The 26,262-nt window shown below is 44.6% G+C and overlaps 1 protein-coding gene and 1 long non-coding RNA gene across 3 annotated transcripts in view; both read right to left on the reverse strand.

Moving 5' to 3' along the window:
* The window catches only part of LOC119161682 (uncharacterized), a 207,592-nt gene that overhangs the window by 100,770 nt on the left and 80,560 nt on the right, over positions 1-26,262 (reverse strand). For both annotated transcript variants that reach the window (XM_037414229.2, XM_075880630.1), the window contains exon 3: positions 9,012-9,100. In XM_037414229.2, the coding sequence (XP_037270126.2) occupies positions 9,012-9,100 (89 nt within the window). The remainder of the gene's footprint in view (positions 1-9,011; positions 9,101-26,262) is intronic.
* Positions 4,366-6,919, reverse strand: LOC119161684 (uncharacterized). The gene is made up of 2 exons (XR_005108500.2): positions 6,487-6,919; positions 4,366-5,648 (listed from the first exon to the last, which is right to left on the reverse strand). It is a non-coding gene; the product is annotated as an uncharacterized LOC119161684 (long non-coding RNA).

Genomic DNA, 26,262 nt, shown 5'->3' on the forward strand with positions numbered 1-26,262 from the left:
GTTTTATTTCGAATTAATAATCAAGCCTCATCACGCAGCGTGTCCATTTATTCGAATGTCGGTTAGGTTGTTAAGACAGCTCACTTGTTCTTCGTCATAATATACAATGCCCACTAGGACCTAGCATGTTTTAGTTATGCCGAGATTCGCCCCTGATAACCGCATCTAATTTTGCGAAACCATTCAAACTTTTAATGCTGCCTTGATTGTTTTTTTTTTCTACTCGTTTTCATAGCGGCAGCTGTATATCGCCCGCAGCTCGGGAGTGCATGCAAGGATATAATATTTTGGTGCAAAAATTATGATATCATTAGAAGGCACGCCATGCTGTGAGACTGCAGATTAATTCTAGCCACTTGAGGTTTTTTTAACGTGCACCTAAATCAATTTGAAGTGTAAGGCGCGACGACGACAACGAAGAGAGGACGCACAAACAGAGTGCCACTTCTGTTTACATTTAGCGTCATCTCACCGTACACGCTTCAAATATGCAATACCCGCACGCCATGTCTGCTATTGCAGCTAAATCTAAACACAATGTCACTACTTTGCACTTCCATGAACATGCAGCTGGTGTATTTCGGTATCAAACTCATGGCTTAATTTTATCCTAGCATAACAACACCTCAGCCTGCTGACTTGTCGATGGGTGTTCCTCGACAGACCTGCTCATATAAACACTCAGAACGAACACGCAGTATAAATTTCTTGACACTGAGCGGTGATGAGAAGTTTACAGCCATCAGATGAACAAAACACTTGCATGGCTCACGGTACAGTATTTTAACATTGGTGCATTAGGCTAGCAAGCTCAGCCCCTTTCGCATTACAAATGATTGTCTCGGAAAGCCTGGGCGCGATCTCGAAATGTACAGCAGTTGTCTGTTTGCTTTAGCTTCAGTTTACAAACGTGCTTCATTTTCATATGAGTCCAACCATCGCGTTTCTCCTTGTTAATAGTTGGCAATACTGTGCGCGACAAAAGATTCTTCAAAGTGACAAGACCACGGACCAAGTATTGACGCACTGCCATAATCCACTTTTGATGCCTTTGCTCCTCACACTGCTTGCATTGGAAACAGCAGAAGTTCACGGGTAGTTTCAGCTCTGAGACATTTTTAAACTTTTGTAGCAGCTCACAATGCAGCGGAGGTGTGTGTACTTTCTAGGGTGATAAAGAAGCGACACCCATAGCGTGCGAAATGCGGAACAGAAGCCCTAAGGAACGCGTTTTTTTATGTGCGCAATGCGGAAAAAAAGCAAGCGTGGCCCGTCCGAGCGACCGCAGCTTTGCCCTATCTCCGCTAGTGCGGCGAACAGCGCTGCTGAAACTTCAGCCTGTCTTCGCTATAGCATTTCTTGATGCACCCACGTTGACGCCTACAGCTCAACAGCTCCATCCCAATGGCTAACGTCCATGATCATGATTTGACCGCTGTGTAGCTGAAGGTCTTGACATGCACACCTGGAGACAACATATCATGAACCTCCCGCACAAAGATGGCACAAATGAGCACATAAAAAAGTCACAGTTTCGCCGCAAGGGTGAAGGAATATGAACGCTATACCTACAATTGAACTGTCACACGAAGGAATGCAAGCTGCTCAAAGCTTGCCGCGCGCTGTTCAAGCGCAAAGGATGTACGCAATGAAAACTCAGGACGAGTGCGAACCTACAGCTGCCACAGCTCGCCACTTAAAACCGGATGCTCAATCACAAAGGAGAGCGCACTAAACTAACGTGCAAGCGTGCACAGTGCGATCGCCAACTAAATATCGTCACAAATGTTACTGCTTTTTGTCTGAGCAGTGTGCTCCACTCACAAATGTGGCCTCTGAGCGAGTGAAGCGACCTTCGTGCACTCAGTAACATTAACGCAAACTTTCCCGTGAAACACAAGATGTAGAAGGCACCTCCATTATGAGACAAAAGCGCGCTCACGGTGGACCACGCCCTGTATGCAAAGTGCAGATGGTACAGGTACACGAGGCGCACGCACATCGCAAAAAGTGGGGCGGTAACCTTTAAGCCGTGCCCTTCGTTTCATCCCGCTAGTGATAACGAGAACACGCTCATGTGCCACCGAGCTCGGAGTACTACCAACGGCAATCGATACATATGAATAGCAAAGCGTTAGTAGGCTAAAGAGTGTTAGTTTTGTGACCTAGTCATTTAGCGCCACGTGCTATGGAGCGGTTGATCAGGGGTTCGCTTCGCGGTGATGGAACTTTTTTTTTTATATTTTCCGCACCGAAAGCTGTATATGGCAAGGAGAAACGAAAAACCGTATGGCATCGGAGGCACGAGTGGTCTCCATTGGCTGTGCTATAAGTTACGTCGTTTTCAGCGTGGTACCCAAGCACTCACAGCATTGGCTGCTCTGTGAGTGACGTCGTCGATCCCGTCGCTGCCGTGACGCCGAGCACGCGTGCATCAGTCTCTATACTGAGACTTTCCAAATGGGTAAGCAACGGACAACTAGAGCACCGACAGTGTAAACATAAAGCAGCTCGCATTCGCCAGGCCGATGGTGCAGTCCGGGCCCAAAAACAGGCCCGGGAGGCCGAGTGCCGGCAGCAAGTGCATACCAACAATCCGCCAGCCATTCAAGCCGCGCTAAATTTCTAACGGTTATAAGTACCTCCTATCATTGGCATTGCCTTTTGTACACGTTGACCCGACATTTACAAATGAGCGCGAAGTCATGAAAGCACGAGACTATTTTTTTTTCCTCACATGCAAGCAATATACTCCAACAGCGCGGCGGCTTTTTCGATCCTCCGTGGGAGCGCCGTAGTGTGGAGAAAAAAGCGGGACGCGCCCAACTTTTGAAACACGGTCTCTCCGTGCGATCGGAACGGTCGCAGAAGCACACGCCCCACGCCCACCTTCCCGGATGTCATGGTTCTTGCAAAAGAGTTCTGCAGAAGCCCGCAAGGTGGCGGATGGGTAAGAAAGGAAAAATAGACAACCACCCGTTTGCAGCACGAAGCCACAAGAAAATCCGTACGCATTTTTCAGAAAGAAAAAAAGCCGCCCATTCCAAAAAATTTTTGTCCTAATTTGTCAGCACCCTGAGCTGGATGAATTTTCGGTCGCTCTGTTAGAGAAATGCGCACTGACTTCCATGTGGTTTCGTGCATCAAACGGGTGGCCATCTATACTCCCATTTTCTTACCCTTCCACCGCATCCCGTGTTTCCGCAGAACTCATTTACATTACTTGCGTCTGTATGCTTCGATTTGTCGATGAATTCGCCCTCACGCTGTCAATAGACCGATCTCACCGCGAATCGCAGCATGCCAACGCTGCCGCAGTGGATCCTGGTATACTTGGAGCACTCGTCACGTTCGCTGTCTTAAGTGAGCTGCATCAACCAGCTTTTGCAGCCGTATTGAAGGCATCGTGATGGTTGCCTCACCTGGCATGTGCTAGGATGCTAAAATAGCAGCTTGGAGCAAAAGGACTCGGTTACTTCACTTGTTTTTATTGATTGTAGATTTTGATGCATTTTAAAGTCCGATGGAGTGGCAAATGCCGCGCTCTTCCAAGGTATAGTTTAAAGTGTTCGCCACTCGCGAGATCAGTGTGCATAACATAACGCATGGTAGTTAGGCAGTGCTCTAGCAATATTGCATCATAACAAGCTTTCTGCGCGATTGGTTGGCCGATCAACGACAGCAAAACTTCATGCTACACGTGCTCGATCCCTTCGCTGTCAGTGGTGGCAAACTGCATACAACGTGTTTTCAGGGAAACACAGAGATCACCAGAACTGCCTCTCACCAAAAGCGATGGCAACCGTGAAGTGTATTGCTTGAGGGAGGCCCTGGGGTAGAAACGGTAATTGGAAGACCGGACTGTACGCGTACACAGCTTCACAACATGTATAGCACGGCGAAAATTCTGTCATGCCACACTGCAAAACAAAAATTATGCCGAGGTCGGAGTAAAACACTTTTCCTCCAGGACAAAATTTTTCTCCGGCTCGCCGGAGCAATTGCGTGGCATATATTTCACTCGGGCCGACCGGAGCAATGCCGTGGCGCCGCCGGAGCACTTTTTACTGGCATTTTTCTCCGGCTGGCCGGAGTGATTACGTGGCACCTCCGGAGCATTTTTCGCGGGTTTTTCATTCCGGCTATCCGGACAGTTTGTGTGGTACCTCCGGAGTATCTTACGATTGTACTTGCTTCGTCCGGACAGAATTTCCGTGAAGTGGAGCCGTAGTTTTTAAAGCGTTTGTATGCTGATCATTTCACGAATTGGTTAGATGAAGGAAGTCCCGATTCTCGTGCAAGCACTGCAGCATTACTATGTGTGTTTTTCCACAGAGCTCTAGCAGATGAAATTCAAGAAAGCGCTTGAGTTTCTATTCTTTGATTTATTCAAAATAAGCTGTCATGTCTCAATAATTTGCCAGCTTATAGAGATCAGAACAAACAAATATGCAAAATGTCACCAAAAGCAAAACACAATAAGACAGATCCCATGAAATAAACAGCACTCAACTTTGAAGCACGGCACATCAAAATGAAGCCCATAATGCTGCAAAACGATGCACGACAAACGAAGAAAGCGAGACTACCGAAAACAACTCTTCACTATCCCCGAAGAACCATTCATCAAATTCATTGACGACGGGAGGGTTGATTTGATTGCTTTCTGCATAATTTAGCAAAAAAAGTGAATATACATGAAAACTGCACATCGTGTGAGGGCACGGAAACTGATAACACTGAATCCACGGACACTCAATAAATCCTTTGCAGTCTGTGAGTTTATTAGAATAAACAACTTCTAAAACTGACCACACACACTCACACACACATACAAAGACAGGATGAGCATTCAATACCAAGAAGCACATCCGAGGTAATCCAGTGTGAGACAGCCGCAATAGGATAAAAACACACATCCTGACGCGAAAATAGTTCAAAACTGGCCAAAGTTTTCTATATATATTTTTAAAGCTATAGCTCTACCTTTGCTGAAACATTCGAAAGCAATTTTTGACTACAATAATATTATTTTGGTACTATCGTAAATGGCATCAGGAGTATCCCTCCCAATCATTTCCTAATTTTATCAAATAACAATTCTGATTATTACAGTCTGCGTGCTCATTGTCGTACTTCTAGCAAAGTGGGCCCTAACACTTTGCATTGCTGCAGCCTGTCTTTAAGAGAAGCCTACCTTTATCTCCTTTGAAAAATAATTTTTGAGGTAAGTTGGCATTGTTCTTTTTCATTACCTGCTTTGATTTGATACTCGTCGTTGTGAACATTTTTAATCTAGTTATTGTATGAGCATGTATTTCAAGACGAACAGCTTCAAGCACGAAATAAGGAAAAGTTCACAGAACGTAACAAAATAAATAAGCAATAAAAGGCACACACAGAAATCAGGGATGGCTGACCAGTTTACTCAACACAAAGGTCCGTACGAACGCACGTCCGAAGGCCACACAAGGTGATGCACCTGGTAGCGTCACAACGTGCCAGTTCTTCCTTTTTTAATTTTTCTTTTCTCTTTTCCGCGCACAGGTCAGCGTTGTTTCAATTCCCAGGTCAAAACTACGTCTCAGCACCGTTCGCACTCCCGTCTTCTGCCAGAAAAAACTGCATTTACAGCCACGGCAGCATGACTGAAAAAAGAAAAATATGTAGGAGTAGGATAGCAGTCACTCCCATGAACACGGAAAATAAGGCTAGTTATTTTTTCGAAGGGGTACCTTCTCCTTTTTCTCTTTCTTTCACTACAATGCCCCCTTCATCTTGGAATGTTGGGCCGGGATGTCATATGGGTTAACTTCACCAAACACACTGCCCTACCTCAATTCACTTCATTTTTAAAGAATTAACACTTATTTTAGTTATTCAAGCTTTATTAGTTCAGCCTACATATTCTAACAAAATAACATTTACGCAGTGGTAGACCTTGACCTGGCGTTTACTGATGCGGAAAGCCGACAAATGTCACCGTCTAGGTATACCGACTAGACCAAAAATATATTTCAACCAGTTAGCTTTTCCTATAACAATCACTACCGTTTGATTGAATCAACTTCAAACTGTGCTATTTTCTATTGTTGCATATTTATTCAACACTCCAAACATTACAGTGACTTCATTCAATTTACCGAAGTTATTATGGCGTAAATGTAGCGCAAAAAGGACGAGGGCGAGAAAGACAACAAAGACAAGCACTTGTGGTGTTCACTTTCTTTATCTCGTGCTTTTCTGCACTACATTTACGTCATAATGGATTAGTACCAACTCGCTCATCTTTGTACCGAAGTTATGTTAAGAAGAAAAAAAAAACGTAATCCAGACAATGCATTATTAGAATTCCGCTGACTTTTCACTCACGTCTTGTAAAATTAGCCGACATTTATCACTTCTTTGGTTCATCAACCCAACATTATCTAATATAAGGAATACCTGACAAGAATAACACAGGTAGTTCAAAGAGAGCTCGCTCACCATTTTTTCGCCGCACCAGCTACCGCCGGGTCTCTCAACACTCGTGAGATCACAATGTGTCGTTCGCTGCCAGGGAGCATCACACGATTACCGCTCGCACCACTCCCTTCTGTCGTTGATAACCTTTGTTGCTGCTTGTCACTTGTGATATCCAGAAGGTGTTCATAATGATTTCCTTTCCTCCAACGTGGCCGAACGTTTCGCACAATTCTGACTGCACCGGCTCTGTCTGTGTCATGTTGGTTTCTGGGGAACGGCCTCCCGGCCGCGAGGCTGCCTATGTCACTCCTCAAACAGCCAATGAATGCCGCTGAGCGATAGCGGGAGCAATCGGGGAGCATCCACCAGGGCAAGAGCAATGTACCGGAGCGTTTTCGAAGGATCAACGGGAGCATAATCAGGAGACTGGCCCCGTTTTCCTCCAGCTTTTTTCGTCCGGGGCCCACCGGAGGAAAACTGTGAAAAATGAATGTATTTGCTCTGGTACAATACGGTTTGAGTAAGGCCACCAGAGCACAGTGGGGCATCATTCCCCGATTCCTCCCAGCTGGGTATGTTTTTGTTTAAAGTGCTGCATCACAGCCAACTATACGCCGTCGGAATGGCCCCATTAATTTAAAGATCTTATATCATGAACGCGGAGTAAAATGGCAACCGCAGTAGACCTTATATGAGCGTGGGCGCACTGCAGTTTCAAAGTGGTGTATAGGCCTTATAGCGACGATATCCGCACCAAGCCGGCGACAACTGTGGCCGTCGCTGGTGGCCGTGGAATGGACTCATCCGCCGCAATGTGTGAGTCAGCCTATAGCCTCTTACTGACTGATCGATTTCTTGTCCAGTAGGAAATATTTTGCCGTTACCAAGATTTTTGACGGTAAACTTCTTGAATGGCTTGCGGCCTGTCCCCGTCATGTAGACACGCTTCTATAATTGTTTCAAGGAGACCGTTTCACAATCATCCACGTCTAACGCAGCAGTGTGATAGGAAGCCTCCATTGGCAATGCAGTGCACATAAAAAGGGTTAAGAAAGAGCAAATTAACAACTACCCGTTTGTGGCACGAATACACAAGAAAATCCGTACAAATTTCTCAGATAGAAAAGCTTCTTTCATAAAAAATTCCGCCATATCCACGAAGTGAATGATGATGAGTGGGCGAAGCTCCGGAGGTAAACCTGGTAAACCATGAATCCTCTGTACATTTTGCCCACTCTATTTTATTACATCGCTCACCCTAGCGTACGTCGCCGCACTAAATCGAACGATTGCCTTCAACCAATGACACGCGCCATATGTGACATCATTCCTATTTTATAAGATCTCGCGTCTTTCATCAACTACAAGTACCACTTTCTAGTTTATAACATCTTGCATCTTTTCATCATCAGCTACAAGTACCACCATCTAGTAAACACTACAAGAACTAAACGAGAGGTGGCTACATACAGGAGACGGTACCGCCATCTAGTGAACACTGCAAGAACTAAACTAGAGGTGGCTACATACAGGCTACAGGGGACGCACAGCCCACGCCCTAAGGAGCTTCGCCCCTAAAAGTATTGCGTGAACAAAAAAGATGCGCAAAAAGTTTTTTTTTTTCGTCCAATCGGTTTGTTCTTTTGCCGTCTTCAGATTGCAGAGTTTGGGGATGTTCTATTCCGAATACTGTAACTTGTATCGCTGGCATGATGACGTTAACTACAAAGCTAGCTCTTGCTCGCATGGCGACAGGGACTGTATTTTTGTTTTATAATAACTAATATGAAACTATCGAAGTGACACAAGCGACTCAACACGCCAAGATAACCTGGCCACATGCAAGCGCTGTCGACCTTTTTTTTTCTTTCTTTCATACAAGCAAATGCAGTGTTAACTTAAACACAGTAACACACAGTGCAGGCCTGGACTCAGGTTTCAATCGCGTTGAATTGTCTTATGCGCTGGGGATCCGTACCGAACGCTAAAACATTTGAAGCACGCAGCAACCAGTCACCCCAGCAGCGCTTCGAGTACTTCAACGAAAATGGTGGCAGAACCACTGCCGGAAACCCACGTGTCTCAGATAATCCGGTGATATCGGCCTATTGCTAGCTTCTTGCTTAGCTCAATCGGTGGAATGACCACCCAGAAAGACGTTGGTCCCGAGTTCAAACCACGGACCAGGACGAAGTTTTCGGTAACTATGGCTTTTCTTTCTGGTGTTAGAAATCTGTACGGGTTTCCTTGTGCATTCGTGCTACAATCGTGTGGCTGTATATTCTAGCGGCCATTCGTCTTCATTGGCCACATAATAATTATGATGCCCTCGCGTGCATGTGAATGCCCATGTGCTTTGTTGAACAAAGATATTTAGGCACAGTCTCATCTTCTTCTGCTCCCGCAGTCAGCCTGAACGGTTGACTTGTTTTTCGCTCGCGGCCACACGCATGATTATGGAGGACCCAACCTCGGTTCCTATGTCTATTTTCTTTCTTCTGTCAATGACAGCCTCTGTTCGCAGTCGGGTGAAACCAGTAGCTTACCGTCTTTATTGTTGACGTGAGGCTGGGCGCGGGTAAGCTGGCACCCTGTTTACCAACTGCGGTGCTACCGTCGCTGTTGCCATGTGGGTCTGCAATGAAAAATGCACTCGCTTACGACGGTGCACAGGTACTGCGGCCGCTCTATGCGGACCTGTGTGTGTGCAGTTTATATATATATATATATATATATATATATATATATATATATATATATATATATATATATATATATATATATATATATATATAGAAGAATAACTTCGGTTGCCGCAAGGTTATAAATATGAAAGTAGATGCGCTTTCACATAACAACTGTTTATTGTGCCGACGTTTCGACAGGAACCCTGTCTTTTTCAAGGCATAATACTATTTACACATGTTCCGTGCCTTTTTATATCCTGTCGAGACAGGAGGGGAGGGGTCAAATGAGAAAGAGAGAGAAAAAAAGGAAGAAACAGCGAAACGGGAGGACAAACAATAAATAAAATATAGAAAATCTAGGAGAAGAAGCAAGACCGACATGGCGTAATTAGAAAGGGGCAGCATTTCAACAGAGTAGGGCAGAGGTAGATGAGGAGTGTCATCATTGTCAACAATACCTCCCCCGCACCCACACTTCCCCAAGTGGGCAGGGAGTCACCGTTTTTGTATTTCACCTTTCCGTGTAGTCCGCTGGCGCGTTCCTCTTTGAAGTGTATGACAAGTTAATGGGGAGGGCTTAAGCGCTTTAAGTGCATGCTGGTGGCATCGGGAGTAGCGAAAAAGCCGGTGAATGAGGCACTGCCATCGATATTCATTATATGCATTGGTTCCTTGTCAGTGAAGGAACAGAATGTGCGTTAAAGGATTAACGAAGGAAAAAAAAAAGAAGAAGAAGAACAGGGGGGGGGGGGAGAGACTGTACCACTCCGGGACAGTCACCACACAGTTGAGGCGCACTGGGAAGATATGCGCGCATGTAGGAAAAGGTTAACGAAACCACCTAGCTGTCAGCTCCTTGTCAGTGAAGGAACAGAATGTGCGTTGAAGCTTGACGAAGAAAAAAAAAAAGGGGGGGGGGGACCGTACGACCTCCGGGACCACTTATCTGTGCGTTCCGGCTGTGCTTTATGAGGCAAATCGTTTCTATGTTGTCAGATGCATAGGCCAAAAGCTTCGTTAGCGGGTAATATTATTGTCGTAATGAAACCGGACTGATTAGAGAGAAGCGTTTGCGTCTTTTAGCGGTCGTAACGCAGACAGAGTGCCTGGGTGTTCATTTATTCCGTATTTTATCGTGTTAAATTTGTAGATAAAATAAGATTCCCGTTGTTCCCGTTCTCTGATTGTTCGAAAGTTGTTTTCTAGTAGTGTAACCCTGATGTCATCAAAGCTGTGGTCTTTTAATGTGCAGTGTTTTGAAAGTGGAAGGCCTGGAAGAGATCGTACATGTGCCCGATGGTTGTTGAATCTAATTCTAAACGGAGTGTCTGTCTGGCCCACGTATTGCTTGTTACATACCCCACATTCCAAGAGGTATATGACATTGTCTGAGTCACAGTCTAGTGCACCTCTTATCCTGTGCTTAAAATCCGAGTGGGTGCTTTTCGCCACTGTCGTTGTCTGCATGTGTTTGCATACCCTGCATCTGCTTTTTCCGCAAGGGTGACACCCAATTTGAGGTTCCACACCTATCTTTGAATTTACTAAATGATCCTTTATATTTTTCGGTCTTCTGTATACAACACAAGGAGGAGAAGTGAAAATTTTGGATAGTCGCACGCTCTGTTCCAATATGTTAAAGTGTTTTCTTAGGACCTTGTTTATGTTCGGTGGGTTGCTCGTGAAAGTTAATAGCAAGTTTTTGTTGCGGTGTTGGTCGGCGTTTCTCTGGTGGTTGAGAAGAATCTGGCGGTCAAGATTTTCAGCTTTTTTGATGGCGTCATCGATGATAGCTGGTGGGTATTCTTGATTAAGGAGTACTTCGCGCATATGTGTGCTGTTTTTGTGGAAGTCCTCGGTGCGGGAGCAGATTCGTCGAAATCTGTGTGCTTGAGAATAGGGAATGCTGGTCTTGCAATGTCGCGGGTGGCAGCTTTTGAAGTGCAGGTATTGTTGCCTGTCTGTAGGTTTTCTGTATACGTTAGTTACCAACGCACCATCGTCAACTCGAATGAGTACATCAAGAAAGTTTATTTCAGTGTTAGAGTAGGTGTGTGTAAAATAAATGCTGGGGTGTACCTGGTTGAATTCCTGTATGAATTTGAGGAGCTCGTTTTCCGAATGTGTCCAAATTATGAATATATCATCTAGGTACCGTTTATAGAGTAATGGTTTGATATTACAAGATGAAAGAAAATTGGACTCTATGTGGTGCATGAATATGTTGGCGTAGTTTGGGGCCATTCTTGTACCCATTGCCGTACCGCTGATTTGAAGATAGTACTGGTTGTTAAATTCAAAGCTGTTAAATCGAGTACAAGTCTTGTGAAGATTTCAATTACTTTTTGCTTGGATAAGCGACAGGGTTGTGTGTGCCATACGATTCAACAAGTGCCCTTACACCATCGTCATGTGGGATATTTGTGTAGAGTGAGCTAACATCCAATGTTACGAGAAATGCACCGTCTGTAATTTTCACGTCTGCTATTTCACGTCAACCACCAGAGAAACGCCGACCAACACCGCAACAAAAACTTGCTATTAACTTTCACGAGCAACCCACCGAACATAAACAAGGTCCTAAGAAAACACTTTAACATATTGGAACAGAGCGTGCGACTATCCAAAATTTTCACTTCTCCTCCTTGTGTTGTATACAGAAGGCCGAAAAATATAAAGGATCATTTAATAAATTCAAAGATAGGTGTGAAACCTCAAATTGGGTGTCACCCTTGCGGAAAAAGCAGATGCAGGGTATGCAAACACATGCAGACAACGACAGTGGCGAAAAGCACACACTCGGATTTTAAGCACAGGATAAGAGGTGCACTAGACTGTGACTCAGACAATGTCATATACCTCTTGGAATGTGGGGTATGTAACAAGCAATACGTGGGCCAGACAGACACTCCGTTTAGAATTAGATTCAACAACCATCGGGCACATGTACGATCTCTTCCAGGCCTTCCACTTTCAAAACACTGCACATTAAAAGACCACAGCTTTGATGACATCAGGGTTACACTACTAGAAAACAACTTTCGAACAATCAGAGAACGGGAACAACGGGAATCTTATTTTATCTACAAATTTAACACGATAAAATACGGAATAAATGAACACCCAGGCACTCTGTCTGCGTTACGACCGCTAAAAGACGCAAACGCTTCTCTCTAATCAGTCCGGTTTCATTACGACAATAATATTACCCGCTAACGAAGCTTTTGGCCTATGCATCTGACAACATAGAAACGATTTGCCTCATCAAGCACAGCCGGAACGCACAGATAAGTGGTCCCGGAGGTCGTACGGCCCCCCCCCACTTTTTTTTTTTTCTTCGTCAAGCTTCAACGCACATTCTGTTCCTTCACTGACAAGGAGCTGACAGCTAGGTGGTTTCGTTAACCTTTTCCTACATGCGCGCATATCTTCCCAGTGCGCCTCAACTGTGTGGTGAATGTCCCGGAGTGGTACAGTCTCTCCCCCCCCCCCCTGTTCTTCTTCTTCTTCTTTTTTTTTCCTTCGTTAATCCTTTAACGCACATTCTGTTCCTTCACTGACAAGGAACCAATGCATATAATTAATATCGATGGCAGTGCCTCATTCACCGGCTTTTTCGCTACTCCCGATGCCACCAGCATGCACTTAAAGCGCTTAAGCCCTCCCCATTAACTTGTCATACACTTCAAAGAGGAACGCGCCAGCGGACTACACGGAAAGGTGAAATACAAAAACGGTGGCTCCCTGCCCACTTGGGGAAGTGTGGGTGCGGGGGAGGTATTGTTGACAATGATGACACTCCTCATCTACCTCTGCCCTACTCTGTTGAAATGCTGCCCCTTTCTAATTACGCCATGTCGGTCTTGCTTCTTCTCCTAGATTTTCTATATTTTATTTATTGTTTGTCCTCCCGTTTCGCTGTTTCTTCCTTTTTTTTCTCTCTCTTTCTCATTTGACCCCTCCCCTCCTGTCTCGACAGGATATAAAAAGGCACGGAACATGTGTAAATACTATTATGCCTTGAAAAAGACAGGGTTCCTGTCGAAACGTCGGCACAATAAACAGTTGTTATGTGAAAGCGCATCTACTTTCATATATATATATATATATATATATATATATACATACATGAGATCTAACAGACAGTAATGCCAAGACAGACAGAGCATCGAACGCGTTATTCGAAGGTCGTAGGTTCAATTCCTGCTCACGGCTCGTTATTTTTTCACCCACGTTTCTTTCTTCTTTCTTCTTATTTATATTTCCATTGATTTTAATAACTTCCCCTGTACATTCCTCGGCATTACTGTCTGTTAGATCTCATTAATATTGTGTTAAAAACACGGAAAAACGAGCCCTTAGGTATACACTTCTTTCCCTTATTTCATTGAACGAGGGTCTCGTACTGGCAGACTTGGTGTGTTTACGTTGTATAAGAGGGACAATTAATCAGGTGCCCGCTCATAATAAGTTCACGTGCTACGTGACGCCAAACATGCGCATAAGAGTGTTTTCACACTCGTCGTTTGGCTTATAGATGGCGCTAACTGTCACTCCTACTTCTAAATTCACATATAAACCCCAAAAAGTGGATGGGGGAAGGCCGCTGTGATAGCTCAGTGGTTAGAGCATCGAACGCGTTATTCGAAGGTCGTAGGTTCGATTCCTGCTCACGGCCGGTTATTTTTTCATCCACTTTTCTTTCTTCTTTCTTCTTATTTACATTCCATTGGTTCTAATAACTTCCCCTGTACATTCCTTGGCATTACTGTCTGTTAGATCTCATTAATATTGCGTTAAAAACACGAAAAAACGAGCCCTTAGGTATACACTTTTTTCCCTTATTTCATTGAACGAGGGTTTCGTACTGGCAGACTTGGTGTGTTTAGGTTGTATAAGAGGGACAATTAATCAGGTGCCCGCTCATAATAAGTTCACGTGCTACGTGACGCCAAACATGCGCATAAGAGTGTTTTCACACTCGTCGTTTGGCTTATAGATGGCGCTAACTGTCACTCCTACTTCTAAATTCACATATAAACCCAAAAAAGTGGATGGGGGAAGGCCGCTGTGATAGCTCAGTGGTTAGAGCATCGAACGCGTTATTCGAAGGTCGTAGGTTCGATTCCTGCTCACGGCCGGTTATTTTTTCATCCACTTTTCTTTCTTCTTTCTTCTTATTTACATTCCATTGGTTCTAATAACTTCCCCTGTACATTCCTTGGCATTACTGTCTGTTAGATCTCATTAATATTGCGTTAAAAACACGAAAAAACGAGCCCTTAGGTATACACTTTTTTCCCTTATTTCATTGAACGAGGGTTTCGTACTGGCAGACTTGGTGTGTTTAGGTTGTATAAGAGGGACAATTAATCAGCTGCCCGCTCATAATAAGTTCACGTGCTACGTGACGCCAAACATGCGCATAAGAGTGTTTTCACACTCATCGTTTGGCTTATAGATGGCGCTAACTGTCACTCCTACTTCTAAATTCACATATAAACCCAAAAAAGTGGATGGAGGGAAGGCCACTGTGATAGCTCAGTGGTTAGAGCACCGAACGCGTTATTCGAAGGTCGTAGGTTCGATATTGTTCACGGCTGGCTATTTTTTCATCCACTTTTCTTTCTTCTTTCTTCTTATTTACATTCCATTGGTTCTAATAACTTCCCCTGTACATTCCTTGGCATTACTATCTGTTATATCTCATTAATATTGTGTTAAAAACACGGAAAAACGAGCCCTTAGGTATACACTTCTTTCCCTTATATATATATATATATATATATATATATATATATATATATATATATATATATATTTTTTATTTATTAGAATACCCTCAGGGCCCGTAGGGCATTACAGAGGGGGTGGGTACATCATTTATAACACACAAGAAAAAAGAGACAAAATAAAGAAACAAGTGTCAGATGCGCAAATCAGGAAGGCAACATAAGTCAACTAAAAATGTATAAGTGAGAATTCAAACACATACAAGACAAAGATAGATAATGGAAACTGCGTATAGTTACAAGCATTGCTGAGAAATTGCAGTCTTGAATAACAAAGGGTCTGTTATTGTTACAACGGAAGAGGGAAGGTGGTTCCAATCGGCGGCTGTTTTCGGTAAGAAGGCTGCTGAAAAGAATTTGGTGCGGCAAAACGGAATGGCAACCTTATGCTGGTGATCAATGCGCGATGAGTGGTATGACGGTTGTGAAATGAGGTCTTGCTTCATTGATGGATTGTGAAAAAATATCTCATGGAAAAAATGCAGTCGCGCCAGTTTCCTCCGGACAGTTAAATTGGGTAGGTCAAGGTTAGATTTCATTTCTGATATGCTAGCATATATATATATATATATATATATATATATATATGTGTGTGTGTGTGTGTGTGTGTGTGTGTGTGTGTGTGTGTGTGTGTGTGTGTGTGTGTGTGTGTGTGTGTGTGTGTGTGTGTGTGTGTGTGTGTGTGTGTGTGTGTGTGTGTGTGTGTGTGTGTGTGTGTGTGTGTGTGTGTGTGTGTGTGTGTGTGTGTGTGTGTGTGTGTGTGTGTGTGTGTGTGTGTGTGTGTGTGTGTGTGTGTGTGTGTGTGTGTGTGTGTGTGTGTGTGTGTGTGTGTGTGTGTGTGTGTGTGTGTGTGTGTGTGTGTGTGTGTGTGTGTGTGTGTGTGTGTTGGTGTGTGTGATGTAATACCCTTCGGGAGCGTCTCATCCCCCGGACGTGTGACTTCTTCATCAACTCCTGCACTGTAAGCTGGACAATGTTGTTTTCTACCGCCATATATATAAGCTGAACTCGTACCTATTTAGTAGAGGAGAGGCACAAACTGAAACATACACTGCAGACAGAACGAGTACGTAGAAGAATACTAAATCCCCTAATGGCAAGCAAGTGTCGGTTGAAACTTTTCTCGCGACCTTCCAATATATCAGTATGAGCGCGCTTTAAGAGCAGCTCACCAGCTCTTTGCCAGCCATCTTTTAATAGCGGCTAGGGCTCATTTATAGGGGCGTAAAGGTGGCAGGATTGGATTTCCTAGTGAAGTGTATGAATGTGTTTCGGTCTAATGTAATGAAAGAATGCCAGAACCTAATGTATTTGAGCCCAAGTAACGCCATAGTCTACCACAACCGACTATTCACGAATAGTGATAAAATATTCGCATGTTGGGTGGTACTGTAAGAAAGACGAACGAAAAAAAAAGACACACCAGCAAACCGCTGACGTAAAACTAACGCTGATTCGACTCACCTGTAAAATGTGTGGGTGGTATAAGCGCAACATTTATTAAATGAACACCATGTGGTCAGAAAAATAAAAAAAAACAACCCATATGAGGATATTTCAGCGCATGTACTGAATCATGCAGTTTTGAACTATAAATACAAGGAGACATTCTTATGCGATTGGATAGGTTATATAGCGAACTGTCAATATACAAGCATTTTGTTCTAAAATTTCAGTTTCGTTCTGCATGCAATACAGCTGTATGCCCTGGCGCGATGCGTGCAATGTTCCCTAGCATGGATTCTGGGATCCAGCACAAATGACTCATAGTGTGTCTCTATTGTTCAAAGTGGCCGATAGCTCTGGCATGCGGCGAAGTTGCGGCTTTGCAGGTCGTTTTCCCTGTCGTGTACACGTCACTTAGCGCCGATGTTGTGATTCCCCCGTGTCAGTGCAGGAAACTGCATAATTTCTCCTTTTTTTCTTCGAAATGCATCGATTAACCAAGACGTGCTCATACTGGCTACAAAATGACAGTGAGGGCCAGTGGGTGTGTCATTCTGCTCCGCTGAATAAGTTTCACTGCGGAGCTGTAGGCGTCACGTATACAAGTAACGTTATTCTTGCGATCATTCTACGTACGGACAGACGCGCCTGCCTTTGCAGTGAATGATAGGTTTAGTTTTTATTTCGATAGCAATTATACGGACAGTCTCAGCTGCTTCTTTTTTTTTTTTTGCCGTCACCACCACACCACGAACCTTCATGTATATGTATACGTATGTATATGCTGGGGAGGATGCGCTAGCCCCCCTCTTTTTGCTGCGCAAACATCGCCCTTCCAGGCCGCGGTCGACTGCGAGCGCGCTTATCTTGTGACTGAACAAGAGGGGGAGGGGGGGGGGCTCTCGCGGCAATAATCACCGAGCGCCTTGAGGCCCCACAGCGGGAGTGAGCTTCTACGGGTTGCGTTGTCAACACTAAAAAAAATGGTGCCAAGAGTGCACCTGGAGCGGTCGTGTTCTCTTACACCGGCGTTTTGTGGAATTACGTGAGATCGGATCAGAATGAGTTATCTGGCAGCCTCAATTCGTATAACATTGAAATTTGTCGCAATGCGGTGGCTGCATTTTTTATGCTGGCGAAAATCCTGTAGGCCAGTGTGCTCAGATTTGGGTGTACGTTAAGGAACCCAAGGTGGTCAAAATTTCCGGAGCCTTCAAATGCGGTGTCTTTCCTAATCATATGGTGGCTTTGGGACGTTAAAGCTCACATATCAATTTGTCGCTATCACATTCATCACTTCACCTTTCGGTGAAACTCATTTTGTGCAACCATTCCTCCCACAGTCACGAACTGCACTTGGCAACATGCACACTGGTATACATAGCCACAGAGAAAGCTTCTTAAGACACCGCTAGGTATTCAGCGTATATGCACGTTTTGCAGATTTTGTACCGTTCTTCACAAGTTTTAAACCATTTTCCGCAGCGTCTAACAAGCGCTGCTACGTTTCAACACGTCATCTAATGACCATCTTCTTTTCACCGTCGCCGATGGCCGGCCGATTCGCCTCCACCCGGGTTGAAGGCCAGCAAAGAGGGTGCAGCGGTTATAGGGTTGTGTAGCTTGCCCAACATGGTAGACAGTGCGGTGAGCGCAGGTGTTTCACATACTCTCACACCGTCACCCAGCCCAGCACCGGGCTAGGCAAACTGCTAACGAATAGACGCTTAGCCGTGTCTCTTATTCAAGAGACAGAAAGAAGCGTGTTCTTTTTCCTCTTCATCTTCAAATAAAAGTGCACTTATATAACGAGACGTATTTTTTTCCTACGCTGGCCCGCACACGCATAGACTGCGCCAACGGTTTCTCGCGGTAGGCTGCAGGGCAACGTCCGCCACAACGCGGCTGCCTCGCCGAGGAGCAGGCCATGGTGCTTCGGTGCAGTGGCGTCATCTAGTTTTCGTTAGAAAACTAGCAGCGGAAAAGCGTCTATTCGTGTTCATCTGTACCTGTGATTGCGTTTCACGCGTCGTTTGTGCGTAAGAAACTCGGGGCATGTTTCGATCTGCTTGTTATTCTTCGCATGGCCTTCCAATTTGTTGCTATTGCACTTATTGCTTCGCCTTTGCAGCAAAGCTGTTACTTTTTGTTTATTTGTTCATTTATTTGCTCGGTGTCTTCATTTATATCAATGGAGCACGCTTACTTCCAATAGCTTAAAGTGCATGTTTAATACTAATGATAATTGTTGGGGTTTAATGCCCAAAACCAACACATCATTACGACGGACGCCATAGTGAAGGGCAACCAAAACTTTGACCACGTGGGGTTCTTTAACGTGTGCCTGAATCTAAGTACACAGTCCTCGGTCACTTTCGACTCAATCCGAAATGCAGCCGTCGCGGCCGGTATTCGATCCCGCGACCTTCAGGTCGGCAGTCTAGCGCTGGGACCCCTGCGCCACCATAGTAGGTTAAGTTACATGTTCGTATTTACTGTCGCACATTCGTGATCTGCTAATGCCACATCTGGAATACAATTGCACATGAATACATACCATGGTTGTTTAATTTCACCACGCTTCAATTTCAAGGTCACCCACACTTTCTTCAATAAGTTCTACATACGAAAGAATGACAAAAAATTTAATTAAAGATAACTTCGTATCATTTTGTTTGAACCTTGTCCAACAAGCGCCTGTGTCTCAAGTCAAATCCACCCAAAGCTGATTCAAGGCCTGTATTTCCCATCATTACCATGGTGACTAGGACACCGCTTAAGATGATTCGAATGGACACTAGGGTACGCTAGAGTTCTTTCTAGCTTTCGGAGTATGACACTCTTTCATGAGGGAAAGAAATACAGGAAATTTTAAGGGCTTATCATTGCAATAACAATTATATGGGGATTTTCGGCTGGATTTTGCCACCGGCGTCCGCGACATTCGCCGTATATAAATATATATATATATATATATATATATATATATATATCTATCTATCTATCTATGTATGTATCTATCTATCTATGTATGTATCTATCTATCTATGTATGTATCTATCTATCTATGTATGTATCTATCTATCTATGTATGTATCTATCTATCTATGTATCTATCTATCTATGTATCTATCTATCTATGTATCTATCTATCTATGTATCTATCTATCTATCTATCTATCTATCTATGTATGTATGTATGTATGTATGTATGTATGTATGTATGTATGTATGTATGTATGTATGTATGTATGTATGTATGTATGTATGTATGTATGTGTGTATGTATGTATGTGTGTGTGTGTGTATGTATGTATGTATGTATGTATGTATGTATGTATGTATGTATGTATGTATGTATGTATGTATGTATGTATGTATGTATGTATGTATGTATGTGTGTGTGTGTGTGTGTGTGTGTGTGTGTGTGTGTGTGTGTGTGTGTGTGTGTGTGTGTGTGTGTGTGTGTGTGTGTGTGTGTGTGTGTGTGTGTGTGTGTGTGTGTGTGTGTGTGTGTGTGTGTGTGTGTGTGTGTGTGTGTGTGTGTGTGTGTGTGTGTGTGTGTGTGTGTGTGTGTGTGTGTGTGTGTGTGTGTGTGTGTGTGTGTGTGTGTGTGTGTGTGTGTGTGTGTGTGTGTGTGTGTGTGTGTGTGTGTGTGTGTGTGTGTGTGTGTGTGTGTGTGTGTGTGTGTGTGTGTGTGTGTGTGTGTGTGTGTGTGTGTGTGTGTGTGTGTGTGTGTGTGTGTGTGTGTGTGTGAGGTATGAAGGCATGGTAGAAGCCGAGAAGGAAGAAGTGAGAACAGAATAAACATGGCGTATGAGCCAGGCCACGTCTGCTATTCATCATAGCGTCACACAAGTCGACAGGATAAAGACCTCGCACCCACTTCATCGCCCGGCCATCATCATCGAAGACCTCAGCGAGACGCAGTGACCGAACGTGGACCACGAAAGTACATCCCTTCACTACACCAAGACCAGCATCATGACAGCACCATCAGACGACCTTGACATCCCCAAGTACACCGGATCAGCGGACGACGGACCCGTACAGGACTGGTTCAACCTTTTCGAGCTCCACGCCGCCGCTGCATCCTGGTCGGAACGGGAGATGATCATAAACTTCACTGACTACATCTCAGGTGAGGCATTCAAGTTTTACCTTACCCACATCTTCGAGAATGATGAGTCTTGAAAAAAGATCAAAGAATAAATGATCAGTCATTTCAAGGAATACGATGAAGATCAGTCCATATTTCATCAGTGGAAAGCTTTTCAACTCGCCCATCAGAGTTCCGCGAAGTCTTCCCGCAGTAAGCCTATTTTCCAAACGAGACCTCAGAGAAAATATACCACCATTGTACCATCATATGACTCTTCCGAAAAAACGTCACGCATTCGAACACCAACTGGTAACTTGCACGTCGCAACAGAAAAGGTAAAGCCTCCGTATACCGAAAGGAATTTAGACCATTTCGGCAAAAGACTAAACCTAAAGCCGGCTTTCCCAAGAACAATGAAATCGGCATTTTCAACGTGTTCACTGCACCACAACACTTCACATTTTACTGAACCACCTGAATCCCTTGATGCTTCGTGTCGCACACAAGGCCCAGACGGTTTCGAGCGTGCGACAGAATTTACGCATGACGAGCTAGTGAATACTCGCAATAACAGCCCCTACCCTGACGTTCCGGACCAGGGTCGTTCGACAGACATTGTCAGCCTAACTACGCTGCAAAAGAAAAACATACGCCATCAGAACCACCTGAAGCCATGTCTGTTGTGCTCTTATCGTCAAGTGATAACACACATGTGAGTCGAAGCACTGCAGGAATTTCGAATCCACCAACGCCGGCGCATTGTCAACTGATAGAAGCATTTACAATCAAGGATGACTCACAACCATCTTGGGAGCTTTCTCATCAGCCTGTCACGCTGCTTTCATCGCAAGACAAGCCTAGCAGTACAGTGTCGACTACCGACAATCTACTGATCACATCACCATCTAAAAAAAGCAGACTCATGTTGCTGAAAGAGGCCCATCTGACAAACTTTCACAACAAGACGAGCAATTTCAACAAAGACAACTCCACGAACTCCAAGAACTGCAACGGCTACCTGAACAAGAACAACGATCAAGTGAAACCTCCTCACGAGTACACTTGTGGCTGAAAGGTCATCAGAGACAACATCAATTAAAGAAGCAAAGACAAAGTCGATGTCTAAGCCATCTTCGCAGAAAACAACGTCGACAAAATTTTCTGCACCAGTTCTCAAAGCCATGTCTGCGATCCAACAAACTGAGAGAACGCCACAGAAAGTTACGAAAGAGACATGAAGCTACTACGTATACAACGGAGAAAAAAAGACATCGTCCCATCATCCTCGGTTCTCACGCGCGCCGACTAGAAGGAAAGCATCTATTGCCACGACGGCGCTGGATCCGATGCCAAAGACATCCGTCAATCCAATGCTACACAGATTTCAAGCCTTGTTCGTTCTTCACAAGACCTCAAGTCGTGTCATCATCAGTGGAGATGTGCAGGGCAGGGTTATGCTATCCAGGGCACAACAGCCAGCCTCGTCCACCAGAGCTACCCTAGATATGACCGGACTGCTGCCCCGTACTGTGAAACTTTTGTGCGAGTTAAAAACTCCCCCCTGAAATCGAACTACTGCGCATTTTGACATTCTTCACTTTATACTTTTTGTTGTTTTGTTGATTGTAACTCGCGCATTCTTTCGGGGGGAGGGGGAATCATGTGAGGTATGAAGGCATGGTAGAAGCCGAGAAGGAAGAAGTGAGAACAGAATAAACATGGCGTATGAGCCAGGCCACGTCTGCTATTCATCATAGCGTCATATATATATATATATATATATATATATATATATATATATAATCCAGAAAAAATACTCCTGCATACGCAATCGAACGTCCAACCTCTGCATTGCCAGTGCGAGGTGTTAGTCGCTGAGACACGAAGGAACACCTCTTTGAACGTTCAAACAGCAAGCTATTATTATCTACCACTTACCGCTGGCGATGGGCATTGCGGGGGAACTACTTTCGTGTTTTCAGAATTGCCAGCGAGAGGGTGCAATGAGCGTGCGTCGCTCCTTGGTGCCCTCTCAGTTGGCAAGTTGGTTTCCCGGAGATTGGACGTGTTCTGCGAGGGCTCCCGATGGACTGTACAGATAAGTGTTTTTCATGTTTTTGTTACAATTCATAAGGCAGCAGCGTAAATTTTAAAGCATTTATTAAATTGTATGACTTTTGGAGGGTTGGTCAGCTGGTATTTAGCTATTTGAGTGTGACTGTTCTTCTTTTATCTGCCACCCCGTGTTGGGAGTGCACGTACACCAAACACGTAAATTTTTGTAGTAGAGCTTAGACTTTTCTTGCTTAGAGCACGGTTTGTCGTAAGCCGCATTTTGTAATTATTGAATAGGACAATTCAGCAGGACAATTAGTGTCCAAAGGACATGATTAAAATACTGATAAATGTTTTGGATGCGGGGTGGGTTCGAAAATGGAGGCCAGTGTCGATGCGAATGCAGAAGAGGCTAACGCCAAGTATAGGCAATGTAAGCTCGAGGAAAAAATGCGGAAAATGATGTTTGCACAGAGTGAACTGCTGCTCAGAATCGTCGAGCTGGAGACTGCATTGGTGGCAGAGCGAGAAAAATCAAGCGCTGTGGAAGAAAGGCTTAGGTCAGCCGAAGAGGCACTAGAGAAGGCGAACAAAGAAGCGGCTGATAGAGAGAACGGTTGGGCACCGGCACCTAGAACGGTGGAGAAGAAAGGGAAAACAAGTTCGGAAAAACAGGTTCCACTGGTTCAATGGTTACAAAACCTAGCTTGAGTGAAGCAGTGGTAGGAGTGGGAGGGCACAAAGCAGCCGGTGTCAAAGGCGCTAATACCCTCAGGTGTGGGTAACTTTAGCAAAAAGTCACAGCATGTGATAATTGCCGGGAAATCGAATTTAAATCTATGCGCAAAAGCAATTAAACAAAATGTCAAAGGCGACAAGAAGGTTTCAGTAGTGAGGTTCCCAGGACATAAGCTGGAAATAGTCATGAGGCAAGCGAGCGCGAAACTCACAACTCAATCTAATGGACGAAACCTCGTGATAATTGTGGGTGGTATAAATGATATCTTAAAACAAGAACTGGCAGGACTAGCGAGCACACTAGTGAAAGTGGTCGATGACATGCACGTCGTTTCCCCTCAGGTACAGGTAGTGATATGGACGATACCGGAGGTACCGGTGCATGAGGCAACCTGCGAAAATCGGTTGCCCACGCAAACAAAGAGATATGGCAGATTGGTCGAGAGAAAAGATTTGCGCTAGTGGAAATAAACAGAGAGGTGCATAGGTGGGATGGTTTTCAACGAGACAGAATTCACATCGACAGGAGGCTAGGTAATGAGGTGGGTTGGCGATTTGAAGGACGCGCTGTGGCTTTTTCGGGGGCCACGCGGGCCCTTTGTGGTGCAGGATAGCTAGTAACGAGAAAAACAACCATGGGGTCTTTTTGACAGGTGGTATAGACAGATACGATTGCAAATTTGCACCAATATCTAAGACACGTTAAGAGTCCGCGGGACAAATCGACGTAGGCACGAGGGCGTAGCAAAGTCAGATGTAGAGGTACCTATATTAACATGCAGGGTGGCAGGAGTAGGTAAAAGTGGGGAGAGCTAAAAGAACAGCTAAGGAAGGAGAGGCTGGTGTTATATGGGTTAGCAGAAACACATCTTACGGACATAGAACAACCACCTAGAAATCCAGACTACGCATGAAAATATTGCAATATTAGAACAGAAGACAGCAGAAAGTGGGGTGGTATTGAGGTATTCATTCATAAAACTACAGACTCACAAAACGTTAAGGAGGAGTGCAGGGAACATTTATGGCTAAAAAGGAAAGTCGCAGGGCATATGACGCTCCTTGGTCTTCTATACATGTGGACCGGGGTGAAATCCAGGGAGGAAAACCAATAAATTGTGCAGTGCATAGCAAATAACCTTGATGAGCTAGGAGAAGAGTGCGAGGTATCTATTTCAGGACATACGTATGCACACATCGAAGATTTAGATAGACATACTGGCCCAACCAGCATAATAATAATGAATATGTGTGAAAAGCATAGTTTAATCATTTGCAACAGTACCGAGATGGGGAAAGGGCAGATAACATGGCGGGTAGGTAGGCCGAAGCCGACGATAGAGTACGCAATGATGTCACATAGGATGTATGATCGGCTAAGGGTGATGAAAACAAATGAATATAGGTCCAGAAGCTTAGGTAGTGATCACAAACGTATCAAGCTGAGTTTTGTAAGAGAAATGAAAATGGGAAGAAGGTGTTATGAGCAACCACATGGTAATATTTATTCAGAAAAGGAAATAGAGACAGCAACTAGAGATTAAGAAAATAAACACCGAGAATACTAAAACAGGGTGAATGTGCACACATCTCACTCAATTGTTTGAGTTAGAGCTTGCAAACATACGAGTTAAATCAACTGGGAAAAGGAGACAAACCCAAGAGCTGGTTGAACGAGAAATTTAAGAGAGCCAGAGTAAAACGTCAGGAAGCCTCCAGGGAACACAGGCATGCTGAACAGAGGGATTAACCAGAATATGATGTCAAAAGAAAATGGGATAACTTTTTAAATGCAGAAGAAAATCATCAAATCAGATTAGTGAAAATATTAGAAGAAATTGGGCCCTATGGATGGCGGAAGTAAACAAAAAGAAGAGAAAGCCAGCTGCAAAGTTTTGGAACCATCTCAATTATCTGTGTAATTAGACGAGCATTGAACAGAGGTTTACACTCACAGTTCAAGGGGTAAGGCTAGAAGGGGATGAGGCAACGGAATATATAAGAACAAATACGGCTGAAAAATACAAACACCAAGAAAGCGCTTTATGCACCATGCCGAATTAGGATGGGCCAATTAGCACAGTGGCTTCACAGGAACAACGAGAGAGGGAAAGGGTAGAAAGGAGGGTTACAATAGCACATCAACAGGCCATGACAACATTCCAATTATACTGATGAAAAAACTAATTAAACTCTAAGCAAACATTACGAGAGGCAGCGAGAAAAGCAAGAATGAGTTCTGTCGGAGATTTCAGCGCGAGAGGATGTCTCTTATGTCCGCTCTCGTCGGGATTTTTGTTGCTTTATGCCGCCGCTTCGCGTCTCGGTGCGCGCAGCCCTTTTAAGGGCTAGCCATAGAGACCAGACTGACACTCGAGTATCTCCTTAAGGACGTGGACCCACATTCTGTGGCTGCCCACTACAACCGATCCTAGCTCCGCAAGCTGGTGGATCGAGAAAATGCACTGCAGAGAACATAGGCTACCGCCCTTCACAGGCTGAAGCTCGAAGTCGTTGCTGCTAAAAAAAGAACAGGCCACAGACGGCATCCACAGTGGGGGAACCGGCAATTCAAGCCCACTATGAACCTGCTGAATCGGGGGCTGCTGTCACCGCAGCCCGCCCCATCTTAAGTCCTCCCGACATGGCAAAACCCTCGCCATCGGGCATGCAAGAGAGCTCTACTGAGGGCACCCCTTCTCAAGTGGACTCTGCAGAGACCGACAGCTCGTCCGTCTCCAAATCCTCTTGGGAGCATAGCACTCCTCCCTCGTCCCCTGCAATGAGAGACATGACGGGTGCGCCAAGTGAAGTCGTCCTTCGTGTACTTCTTGTCTCTGTGTCGTCGTTTTGTTCTCGCGCTATAACTATCGCCACTCCATGCTTCACCACCGACTTCCTCTCTCATCCCGGCCGCCGAAGTCAACACGACTGTGGCGCCCGAGCCTGTCGCCCCTGCCTCCTTCACATTTTTGAG

The sequence above is a fragment of the Rhipicephalus microplus genome, chromosome X, assembly GCF_043290135.1.
Source record: "Rhipicephalus microplus isolate Deutch F79 chromosome X, USDA_Rmic, whole genome shotgun sequence".
NCBI lineage: Eukaryota > Metazoa > Arthropoda > Arachnida > Ixodida > Ixodidae > Rhipicephalus > Rhipicephalus microplus.